General features: G+C 34.7%; 1 protein-coding gene and 2 long non-coding RNA genes across 3 annotated transcripts; 1 reads left to right on the top strand and 2 right to left on the bottom strand.

The window, feature by feature from the left end:
- Positions 1–518: 518 nt before the first annotated feature.
- On the top strand, positions 519–2,629 carry LOC148867804 (uncharacterized). The gene is made up of 2 exons (XR_016109426.1): positions 519–1,624; positions 1,787–2,629. It is a non-coding gene; the product is annotated as an uncharacterized LOC148867804 (long non-coding RNA).
- Positions 2,630–3,568: 939 nt separating this feature from the next.
- Positions 3,569–6,402, bottom strand: LOC148867803 (glutathione S-transferase L3-like). The gene is made up of 10 exons (XM_088979395.1): positions 5,672–6,402; positions 5,490–5,561; positions 5,339–5,399; positions 5,140–5,226; positions 4,913–5,011; positions 4,721–4,823; positions 4,562–4,638; positions 4,364–4,471; positions 3,923–4,003; positions 3,569–3,822 (listed from the first exon to the last, which is right to left on the bottom strand). Exons 1-10 carry the CDS (start codon positions 5,680–5,682, stop codon positions 3,811–3,813), a joined length of 711 nt encoding a protein of 236 aa, XP_088835521.1. The 5' UTR covers positions 5,683–6,402; the 3' UTR covers positions 3,569–3,810.
- A 2,922-nt stretch (positions 6,403–9,324) lies between these two features.
- On the bottom strand, positions 9,325–9,948 carry LOC148867802 (uncharacterized). Its single transcript, XR_016110699.1, has 2 exons — positions 9,826–9,948; positions 9,325–9,752 (listed from the first exon to the last, which is right to left on the bottom strand). It is a non-coding gene; the product is annotated as an uncharacterized LOC148867802 (long non-coding RNA).
- Between the last annotated feature and the right edge of the window lie 1,787 nt (positions 9,949–11,735).

Genomic DNA, 11,735 nt, shown 5'->3' with positions numbered 1-11,735 from the left:
GAAATCAGTCACTCCAAAAAGATGAGAGAAGAACTTCCACATAAAGGTTGCCACATTGCATGAGAAAAATAAGTGGAGAACTGTTTCCTCTGCCTGACTGCACATATAAAAACAATTTGCAAGCTGCAGCCTCAGAATTTCAGATGATCACTAGTTAAGATGTTAAGATACTATCATGTGCCACCAGCCACGCAAAAGCCTCTACCCTTGGGGGCACAGGATTGCCCTACACACCCTTTATCTGATTTGAATCCCTACCATCTCTCAGCAGAACCTTGTAAAAGGATTTAACTGAGAATCGTCCTTCTTTGCAATCTTTCCACCATAAACCATCTCTTGTATCTCTGGAAATGTTAGCCTCTTCCAATTTCTCCAATAGCTGAATGCATTCTTTCACTTCTTGGTCCAGTAAAGGTTTTCTAAACTTTGGATTCCAGACCACTTGCTCCTCCCTCCATTTGTAACACTGCTCAATAGGCACTTGCTGTTCTGTCAATTTATAAAGTCTAGAACATACCTCACATAATCTACCCACCTCCAACCATTCATCTTCCCAAAACCTTACCCTACAGCCTTCCCCCACTTTAAACTTAATTAAAGTTCTGAAATTTTGATTGAAGCTCATAATTCCTTTCCATACACTCACCCCATAGGAACTTCTTACCTCCCTAGATTCCCACCCGAACCTCATCACTCCATATTTCTCTACCACCACCCTTCTCCATAATGCCTCCCTTTCTCCCTCTTGCCTGAACCTGCACAGCCATTTCCCTAACAGATCTTTATTAAATAGCTTTACCCTTCTTATCCCTAAGCCTCCCCCCTCCTGTGCTCCACACACCTTCTCCCACTTAACCAGGTGGAATGTTTTTGTCCCCCCCACCCCTTCCGTACAAAGTCCCGTTGGATTATTTCCACCTTTGCAGCTACTTCTTTAGGGGCTTTCAAGAGGGAAAGGTAATATGTTGGCAGGCTTGAGAGAACACTCTTAATGAGTGTGATTCTCCCACCCAAAGAGAGGTACTTGGCTTTCCATCTGTCTAACCTCCTCTCCACCCTTTCTAATAAAGGTTTCCATATACTACTTGATGATGCCCTTGCTCCCCTACCTTACATTGCAGCACCTCTGCAAACTGTCTCGCTTCCTCAGTTCTTAAGTCCCCAACTCCTATCAAAAAGCTCTTCTCTAAGTTTACCTCTAGGCCAGTCAGCATCTCAAAGTTGGCTCAAATAGATCTTAGGTTTAGGACTTGGAATGCTGAAGCGTCTAGAAATATTAGGGTATCATCAGCATATTGTAGACGAGTGATACTCATGCCTTCATTTCCAACTTTAAATCCTTCTATCCATCCCCTCTGCGTTCCTTTCTTCATGATCAAGTTAAGTGCCTCCATCACTATGACAAATAGGAAGGGGGAAAGTGGATCCCCTTGCCTCAGCCCTCTAGAGGCATGAAAAAATTCTGATGACACACCATTCATTAACAATGAGAAGGAGGCTGAAGAAATGCATCCATATATCCAACCCCTACACACCTCCCCAAACCCCATCAACCTTTGCATTTCCTCCAAGAATCCCCATTCAACATGGTCATAAGCCTTTTCTATGTCTAGATTACAGACAGGTGAATCTTATTTAGATTTATATGTTTAAAAATGAATTTAGATTTTCCAGGGTAATATAATCATTGTGTGCTTTTGGGGAGAAGATCTATTGATAGTCCACATTCTGATACATGATAATCAAATCTATAGTAATGACTTTGATTCTCTCTGGCTATTCGCAGTGGTTCTCTCTCTATCAAAAAATCGGTTCTTGATGTTCTCTTCTACCTGTGATGTCTGATCTATGTTTTATCTTCAGCATGGAGATTTGCCCAAGGATCTCAATCGAAAACTTCATAAATTCTCCTTCAGGATTCATGCATAGTGAAATAGCAAAACAGGATTCATGTAGCTGAGCTCAGATGATGATGATAATGAGGACTACCGTACAAGACTTGGGTGAGAGATGGAAGACGAGAGATTTGTGGAGGCAGCAAAGTGGAAGCGAGCGTTGAAGGTGGAAGGAAAAGAGTTCCTGTTTGAAGAAATCCGAATCAGAAGGCTGAAGAGTTTGAAGATAAGAGAAGCAAAGAAGGCTGTAGTATTGATCGAAGGACTTGAAGCTGTTGAATGGGTTGGGGACTTTGTGTTTGAAGCAGACACAAAAGGCAAGCTTTTCCAATAATTTGCAGAATGGGAACAAGTTCCAGAAAATTTTATCAAAGATGAGCTTTTCCAATATTTCTACTATACTAAGTGACCAACATGCAATCTTCTTTTCTGATGGAGGTGTTGTCTCTGACAGTCTGACTCTCTGGGCTCTTTTGGGTTTATCTGTTTTTCTAGTGAAGGTGCTTTCATTGTTACTGCAGATGGACCATGTCTGATTGGTAGAGTTGTGGATATGAAGTTTTTTTGCCATATATAAATTAAATCTATTTTGTTTTCTATGGATCACAGGGTTTTTCTAGGGTCTTTGATAAAATCTGATTCTTAGATAGCTGTATCAGTACTCCAATGGTCTTCTAATTTCTCCTAGAAAATTCGGATCTTATGAATAATATTTTATCCTGCCTCTGTTTTTCGAACTTCAATTCTATATCTTTTTGGTATGTAAATAGTAAAGACAATATGGTGGCTCATGCTAGAGATGCCAAAACTTTTGGGGAGGATAAGTACCTCAGCTCAGCTGCTTAGCTCATAAAGGAGCCTCTATCCTTAAAGAATTAACCCGAAAAAAATTTTAAAATATCCTTTGCTTATTTTTTAAGCAAATTTTGCTGGAGCCTCTATCCCTAAATAACTGAACTTTAGGCTGCGAACCAAGTAATATGGAGAAAAATGATTTCCTTCGAAATTATATTTAGTAAGAACTAAGGATTTGGAAAACAAATTATTCCCTAATTTTCGTTGTTTTACTCGACTCGGCTGATGTATCAGCATCCCCCCTAAATATAATTTGGATTAGCTGAACATGTTAGCTGTTCTGGAGGCTGTGGAAGCAATGGTAATGCCCCACGGCTGCAGCATGGAGAGTTTTTACCAGTAGCTGCTAGACGGTTTGGATTGTCCACACCCAGAGAGTGTCCAAATTGTGCCATCTCCTTTGTTTTCACCAATTCTTTTGGATGATGTTGCTTAGACAATTATTACAATTCACTGATCATCAATAGGGGTCTGGAATCGGAATCTGAATGGTCCAACTGTTTGGTTGGAAGAATAAGAATCTCATTCTCATTCCTGGTAGAATAACATTCCCCCATTTAAGGGAATGGCCATTCCCTCACCCTCCTTTGGCCATTTAAGGAATGGCCATTCCCTCCTTTGGAATCAAACAGGTAGGAGTAATAGGCCATTCCCAGTTGATTCTGGTGCATTTTGATTCCAATTTCAATTCCAACTCTGACTGCGAACCAAACTGACTCTAAATAAGTAGTGGATGAAATCAATTGCTTATGATTTGAATTAGTGGATGAAATCAAGCGGAGGTTTAGTGGTGCATAGCACCTAATACCAAAAAAAAGTTTCTTAATTCTAAACTTTAAGCATAATTAATTTATTCAAATAATGCAGGTCTCATTGTCCACATGAGACAACAAATCCTAATGACTTGGGACATGCAACTTTGTATTGCATTTCCCATGCACTAATTGACAAGAAAGGAAAAAATAAAAAATGAAATACATGTTTTTGAATCAAGACGTCGCTGACAAACTATTCTGAAACCCATTTTCCAGATCATGGTTGAGAGAAGTCACTAGCACGCTCAGACTTGGACCTGAGAAAACAATTGCCACAAAGATGTTAGCTTTCTTTTCTGCTCCTTTTCTTTTTCACTTTTAGTTTCTTGAGTTATTGACAATTGGGTTCATAGTTACCATGAAACGCTTTTTGTATATTTCAACAAGCTCCTCAGGATCACGTTGGGTTTGTTTGTAGGCCTCAATCTTGTTCATCTCCTGCAACATCACCTACTTCTTTTATTAATGCAATGGCTACAGATTAGAATTGATAAAATTACATTTCTTTACAATAGATTATATCTGAAGAACTTGATAAAAAATAATAAATACGTAAAATGAAGGTCATTGACAGCAAATGGAAGGACCGAAGGAGCTAATTGGTTTAAAGCAGAGTGCCTTTATCAGAAGAAAGGCTGTCTGAGAAGGGAATGGTTTAGGCTACATGCTCTATACATTAACAAGAAATGTAGCTCTGAATAAAATAGAATGGTTAGTGTGCACCTCTAATCAGGAACTGTTTGGGCTTTCAAAAAAAAAAAGAAAACAGAAAGCTGTTGGGACAATTAATTCCTTTACCTCAATCCAAGCTGCCAGTTTAGGCCTTCCTGTGGTGATATCATATTTCTTTACTTGCAGTATGAATGGTCGAAATCTTTCAATAAATGGAGCATAGGCAATATCCACCTGCATATATTTTCACTTGTGAATTGAACCAGAATGCCACAAGAAATCAAGGATAGAAACATGGCTCCATATATTCAACTGTATACTTACCAGACTGAATTGGCCAAGGAAGAATGGGCCATCATCAAATTTGGAAAGTGTGTCTTCTAAGTGATCAAGAGCAGCCCCTGAAGCAGATTCATGAATGCATTCAGAGTCAGCCTATAGTTAATGCATATAGGATGATTTAGTGGCATATTAAAATCTTACCAACTGCTTTTTCAGCTTCTTCCTTGAATGATGTAAACACGGTTTTGTTGAATGTGTCGGTGTAGGAAAGCAACTCTTCAGCAAACTCTCTTTTGGCTGGATCCTAGAATGTTGTTTTTGAATTAAATTTTGAGATTAAATGGAAGAAGACTCCATTTACAGTACAAATTAAGTAATGTTTCTGCATCTTACATTGGAGAAAAGGGAGGGTCCTTCAAAGTGGGTGTCAAGATATTTCATCAACTCAATGCTCTCGCCTCTGACTTGGTTATTGTGTTCCAATGATGGCACCTAGAAAATGCAAATCTCAGTTAGCATTTTCTCTTCATTTGAGCTAATAATGCAGTTCATTATGTATCAGCAAGATTTATTGGGAGGAGCCAATTATATTAGCATTCTGGTTTGAAAGAGTATTACACCTTGTTTTCAGGGTAGACTTTCTCTTTGTACCAGGTAGGCCTATTCTGTAAATCAATAGGAACCAACTGTATTTTTCTCTGCAAACACTGCTTCTCAAAGAATTCAAAATAAAATATTAGCCCAACAAGACCAAAACAAAAAATCAGAGAATTCTTGTTCAGAAATGAATATCAACAGAGAGAGAGAGATGAGTACAACCTTACAGTTTCTAGTAATCCAGACACGTTGTGAATAGGGGCATGTGTAAGATACATACAATCTTCAAGAAAGAAAACCAGCATCAATGATTTTTTCAACAAATTCCAGGATAAATTAACAGCTTGTATGCGAGCTAGACACAGACACAGACCTCGTTGTTCCGTCGAACAAAGGTGGGAGGGAAGAAGAATCGAGAACAGTGGGAAGAACCTCCTGAACGCTTCTGAAACCAAGAAAAGGGAACATAGGCACCTTCATTAATTTAGCCGCCCAACTGGCATCAATAAGAACCGAAACAGATGGAGAATAAAAAACAAAGTTTCTTAGTCTAACCCAATCGCCATTGTTGGTGTTTGTTGAGCTCTGGTTTTCTTCGATAAAGAAGAGAGAGGATGTGGAGTAAGAATATGATCGCTGCAAATTGCCAAGAGAAGACTCTCGGATTGATGAGGAGAGAGGAGAGCGGGATTCTTATATATAGCAGTCGTCGCTGATGGAGACGTCACGAATGACGAATTATATAATGGTTCTTCATTTACAGTTAAGACAGGTCATGGCATATTTTGTTCGTTCAATGTTCAAATCCGATATTGAACTCTGAAAATTCCAAGTTTCATACTCAGAGGAGAATGACGAGACGACCTTGGCGATGGATGACGGGGCTAACTTGAAATCCGATGTTGAAGTCTGAACCGTCATTCTCCCAAAAAACAAAATGTAAAACCGGCGGGCGTCATAATCACATGTAGCCAGATTCATGCGTTGCAGGGGGTACCTCAAGGTTCATTGTCTACCTTGATTAAAATATAGACCGTTGAATGGGTATTAGTGATGTAAATCAACGAATTCAAATGAGGGAAGGACGGACGGAGACCGGTCCATCGTTTGATTCAACAGACGAGGGCTTTCTTCCACTTCCAGCCAACCTTTTCATGCTTCCTACTTCCTAGATCAATGGGGAAGAAGAAGATGGAAAAGTAATTCTAACCGTTGGATCCGAATCCTCTCAAGTGGGCGGCATGTGGTTTTGCGTGGGTTCTAGTCTTAAAGATTCATTTCACACCACGATAACAAGGTCGCATGCTTTGAAATCAAACATATCGCTGATGCCGGGCCACAGAATTGGACGGTCCCTGTTGGCGTATCCACATGCCACGTGTTGATAGCCCTGTCAAATTTCATTCAACTTTGCTCCGAGATAGAGGGGTTGTCCTTTAGGCTGTGTTTGGTTGCAGTGCAATTTTATTTGCATGAGATTGCAAATAATGTAAATTTTTGTTTAATTTTGTTTTATATTTTATTTTATTTTGTTTCATATCCTAATTTATTTCATTTGTATTGCAATTAAACAAAATAAATTAAAATTTGAAACAAAAATAGGTCAAAATCTACAGTCAAATCATTTGCACTGTCATTGTTTTGCATTAGTGCAAATTTATTTGCATTGTAACCAAACGCAATCTTAAGCTTAGTTTGGAAGGAGTCAAATACAATATGTAGAGTGCAAAACCTTGTATTTTGTATTATTTTGTATGTTTTTATACTATACATATTTCTATTTGTATTCCTTCCAAATTGAGTCTTACAAAAATAAGTGATAGAAAATCAGGTAATGTAATCCAAGTAGAAGTGGATATTATTATTATTATTATTATTATTATTATTATTATTATTATTATTATTATATAAAATACATTTACACTTTCTCAAACATAATCACTTATTGCTATTATATGATTTGGTTTATGGTTTAACTAGCATGGACCCGTGCAATGCATAGTTTTTGTTAAGCAAAAGCGAAAGTTAAACAATAGAAATACATAGGAGTATATAATTGTTTTATATTTTAATTTTTAATAACCATTCGATCGAATTCGACCCGAGTGGTCGGTTTACTAGTATTTCTGATTGGTTTTGGTTTAACAATTTTCTAATTCGACCAAGTTAGGTCAGTTTCGATTTGGCCATTAGTAAACCGACCAAAACTGAACTTAACCGAACATAGATATACATTAATATTTTATATTTTAAATATAATTTTCTTAATATAGAAAAGTGGGAAATTCCCATACTTCTCAGTCTAAAATATTTTATATCAAAAATTTAATTTTCTTAGTTAACCACTATAATTTATTAAACTTAAATTTAATTTTTAAGTTTAAACCTTTTGAACAAGCAAATCAAACCAAGAATAGACCCAAACTAATACAACCCGAGTTGGTAGGTTTTCACTAATGGTCAATCGTTTCGGGTGACAAACTCCGAACCTAATCAAGTCAATTTGGTTGGCAAAAACACTTGCAACCGAATTGAACCAATCCTTGAATACTCCTAATTTCAGCTAAATTAATAGTCTAATCTCTAATAAATAACAACAGTTTAATCTCCTATAATTATTGAAAATTTATAGCAAAAATATACAATTATTAAAATAAATTTACAATGAAAATACAAAAGATATCCAATAAAAATACAATAAATACTAAAAATGCATTAAATTAGTCAAAAAATAGTACAATCTCAAATAATAGTTTAATCTCTAATAAATATTAATCAATAAATTATAAAAAATCAATAATTAATAAAAATAAATTTATAAGAAAAATACAATAAATGTGATAAATTAAATTTCAAAAGTTAAATAATAGTTGTTTAATATCCAATAATTATTGACAATTTACTATTAAATAACAAAACAAAAATTTTATTTATAAATAATTATTGAAAACATATTTATCAAGAATACAATAAATCATTACTGAAAATCAAAACAAAAATTTATTAAATAACAAAACAAACATGTTTATCAATATATATATAACAAATGTACACTACTATTGTAAAATTATTATTAATATTCTATAATTATTAATTGATATAAGTGAAATTATATATTTAAATAATATTGTTATTTAAAATTTTAAAATATTAATTATTTATTGAATTTAATAAACCGTAAAATTATATTTAGTAGTACTACTACATAATTTGTTATTAGTTTTGTATAATATTAAATTATTATTAATATGGTTATTATGAAACCTTTTATAATTATATTTCTACTTTTAAGAAAAATTTTAAATTTATTACATAATTTTGTTATTTTAACTATTTAAAATTTAGTCATGTTAAACATTTTGTTATTTAAATATTTAAATAATATGTAAAACATTTAAATATTTAAAATTTTTACTTTATTTATTTTAATGTTATTATGTAATATTAAATATTTTATTATATAATTATTAAGCTATTTTTAATGTTTTATTATTTAAGATATTCAGTTATTGAAATATTTAAATAATATTTTATTTTGAATGTTATATTTTTATTATTTGAATAGCATTTAAATTGAATAATTCATAAAATTATAATTTATATTGTTACTACATAATTCCATGATGAATTTTGTAAAAATATACAACTATTAATAATATGATAATTATAAAATCTATTATAATTAACTTTTATTTTTTGAATAAATATTTAAATTTTAGTATATAATTTCGTTATAATATTTAAATAATTCTAAAAATTTTTAATTGAAACTTTCTTTACATTGATGTAGATAAAAAGAGGGAGAGGGGATAAATAGTAATTAGAGATAGTTTAGGAGAGAATCTCTCTACTAAAGGGTAATTATCCAAAACCCACCATCACTTTTTCTAAATTCTCTCAAACCAATTTTTCAAAACGTCCAAAACTCACAATGTCATTGAGATAACAGTAACTTGACTAACAGACATCATTAATTTACCATTTTACCCCTTCATTACATTCGGTCCATTTTGCAATATACGAAAATTACCAATCATTCTTCAACCCAAAACCCAAGCATTAGTCGTTACTTTCTTCCTCCATCGGCCGTTGCTTCCCCTTTCTCACCGGTCGTTACTTCTCTCATACCTTCGTCTTAAAATTACCTTTCCGTTACATCTTTTAACGTTCCAGATACCTTGGTTGAGGGTGATTAGATTGCTACTTGCGTGGGTTCAACCCGAACTTTTATATTTTTATTTATCTAGATTTATTGAAGTTTCTGTTTATCAAAAACAAATCCAAATTTAATTACAATTTGTCAATTACAATCTGCAATGGAATTAACTCGAATGGAATTCGATTCGAATCAGAAATTCGGAATGCATAAACAAATCAAATAAATAGTCCCACCAAAAGTCTTCGAAGATAAGTGAAATTGTTCCCCACTTAATTAGTCATTCGCTGCTCTGTTTCGATTTCACTTCCCAGCAAAAAGGCAACGGCATCATGGCAACTAGGACGATAGCTCCTCTGACGCTGCTGATCTTTATCTGCACTGAAATTATAACATTTTCCGTCGTATCTTTGGTCTACGCCTATCCACCGACTTACGGTGACGATTCCGGTTTGTGCTCACCAAGAGACGATCTAGTTCCTGTGAGGAGGGAGGTGTACGATGACGGAAGGATCTTCGATATAAGTCACAAGTACAGAGAGGAAATGCCTACTTGGGATTCATCGGATGGGTTAGGCCAATTTCTGACATGAAGTTGCCTACCCACATGGGCACCCACGTCGATGCACCTGGTCATGTCTACGATCACTACTTTGATGCTGGTTTTGACGTCGACACCCTCGACCATTCAGGTGCAGTTTAGTCATGAAATATACATTTAGGTTGATGTAGACGATTTGAGTCATTCAACTTTAACGGTGTTGCAATGGATGGTGAGTTTTAGAAAATAAAATCTTACTGACATGGTTTGGACATTTTGAAAAGTTGTGGTGAGTTTAAAAGAATTTAGAAAAAGTGATGGTGGGTTTTGGACAATTACCCTCTACTAAATTAGAGACAATTTAAGAGATAAATAGGGATTAGAGATAATTTAGGAGATGAATAAGAATTAAATACAGTTTAGGATAAAGTGGGGGAAAGTGGTGCCACCTAGCTAAACACTAGAACATCAAATCCCTCTTTCTTTAAGGTTGTTACTTGTTAGAAATAATTAAGCCCATATTATTTCTTTATTGGTTTAATGGGTAATTATGTGGAATTAAAAAATAAAAAATTCAAAAAAGTAGGAAATTAGGAAGGGGGTTTGGAGAAAGGAGAGAGATGGTGGCGTGGACCGTTTTGCTATATAGATAGATAGATTTGGTTTATATAGTTCAGAAAATCAAACCAAACCAGAAAATTTTCAGGCCAAACCAAACTAAACTGTCAGTTTCAATTTGATTTAGTGTTATTTGAGGTCTGAAACACATAATGAACACCATTATCGGTATGCCAAGCTAAACAAGTGCACCTCATAACTGCATAAGGAGTACAAAGACATCCAAGGTTCAAAGTATCAATATGCCCCTATGTATCGGCAGGGGCATATTGGTACACAAAAACAACTGCTTAATTTTTTTTAGTTTTTTTTTTCAAAACTTGATTTTTGAAAATGTTTTTTTAAGTCTTTTTTTATTGAAATTAATGGGGTTCCAAAACACCTGTAAATAGGTGTATCGAGACCAAAAAATACAATATGATATGCCCGACATACTTTGAACCTTGAAGACATATTCAAAATAAAAAATACAAATACACATACAAATCCACAAAAAAAAAATACAATGATGAAGCATGCATGGTATTTGTATATACATCATCCAGAACCACGCATCCAAAGCACAATAGTGTATTATATATATATATATATATAAAGTTACTCTTTCTATCTCTCCATATTCTAGTTATAGTAATGGCATAGTAGGGGTGATCATTTCAGCCCAGCCTGGCCTGGCCCGAAAATTCCAGGATTGGGCTTGTGTTTTGTGTTCAAGCCTCGCTCGGGCCCAGGGCCACATCAGGCCTGTAAATTTTAGGGCCAGACTTGGGCTTAATATTTCAAGCCCGGCCCGGCCCATATATATTTAAACTTATACATTTTGTGTATAATGTATACATATGTATACGTGTTATTTTATATTATATTATATATTTTATATATAAATATTATAACATGACATGTATAATTTATAATATATGTAATATTTTATATTATATAATGTATAAAATAAATTTATATGCATGTTATGTCATTTAATATAAAGTATTATAGATATATAATGTTTTATATATGAAAGACATTGGCCCAAAATCAAGTCGGGGCTGGGCCTGTATAGACTTGGGCTAGGGCTTATGTTTCAGGCCCATAACCCTGAGCCGGGCTGGGCCAGGCCTAATCTATAGCCCTTATCATAAGTGCAAAGCTCGGCCCGAACCCAACTCATGATCACCCCTAGGGCATAGGATTTGATTATATCATATGTAATATCAGATGCGGGCCTGGATTTCCTCCCCACAAAACTTTGCACTCACCCATACATTAGGAACATTTCCCCATGAATTTAACACACATGTACAATGTGT

Source organism: Nelumbo lutea, chromosome 3, assembly GCF_056320005.1.
Source record: "Nelumbo lutea isolate HS-2025 chromosome 3, American lotus-T2T, whole genome shotgun sequence".
In the NCBI taxonomy this organism is placed as follows: domain Eukaryota; kingdom Viridiplantae; phylum Streptophyta; class Magnoliopsida; order Proteales; family Nelumbonaceae; genus Nelumbo; species Nelumbo lutea.
This window is presented reverse-complemented; position numbering and strand designations above follow the sequence as displayed.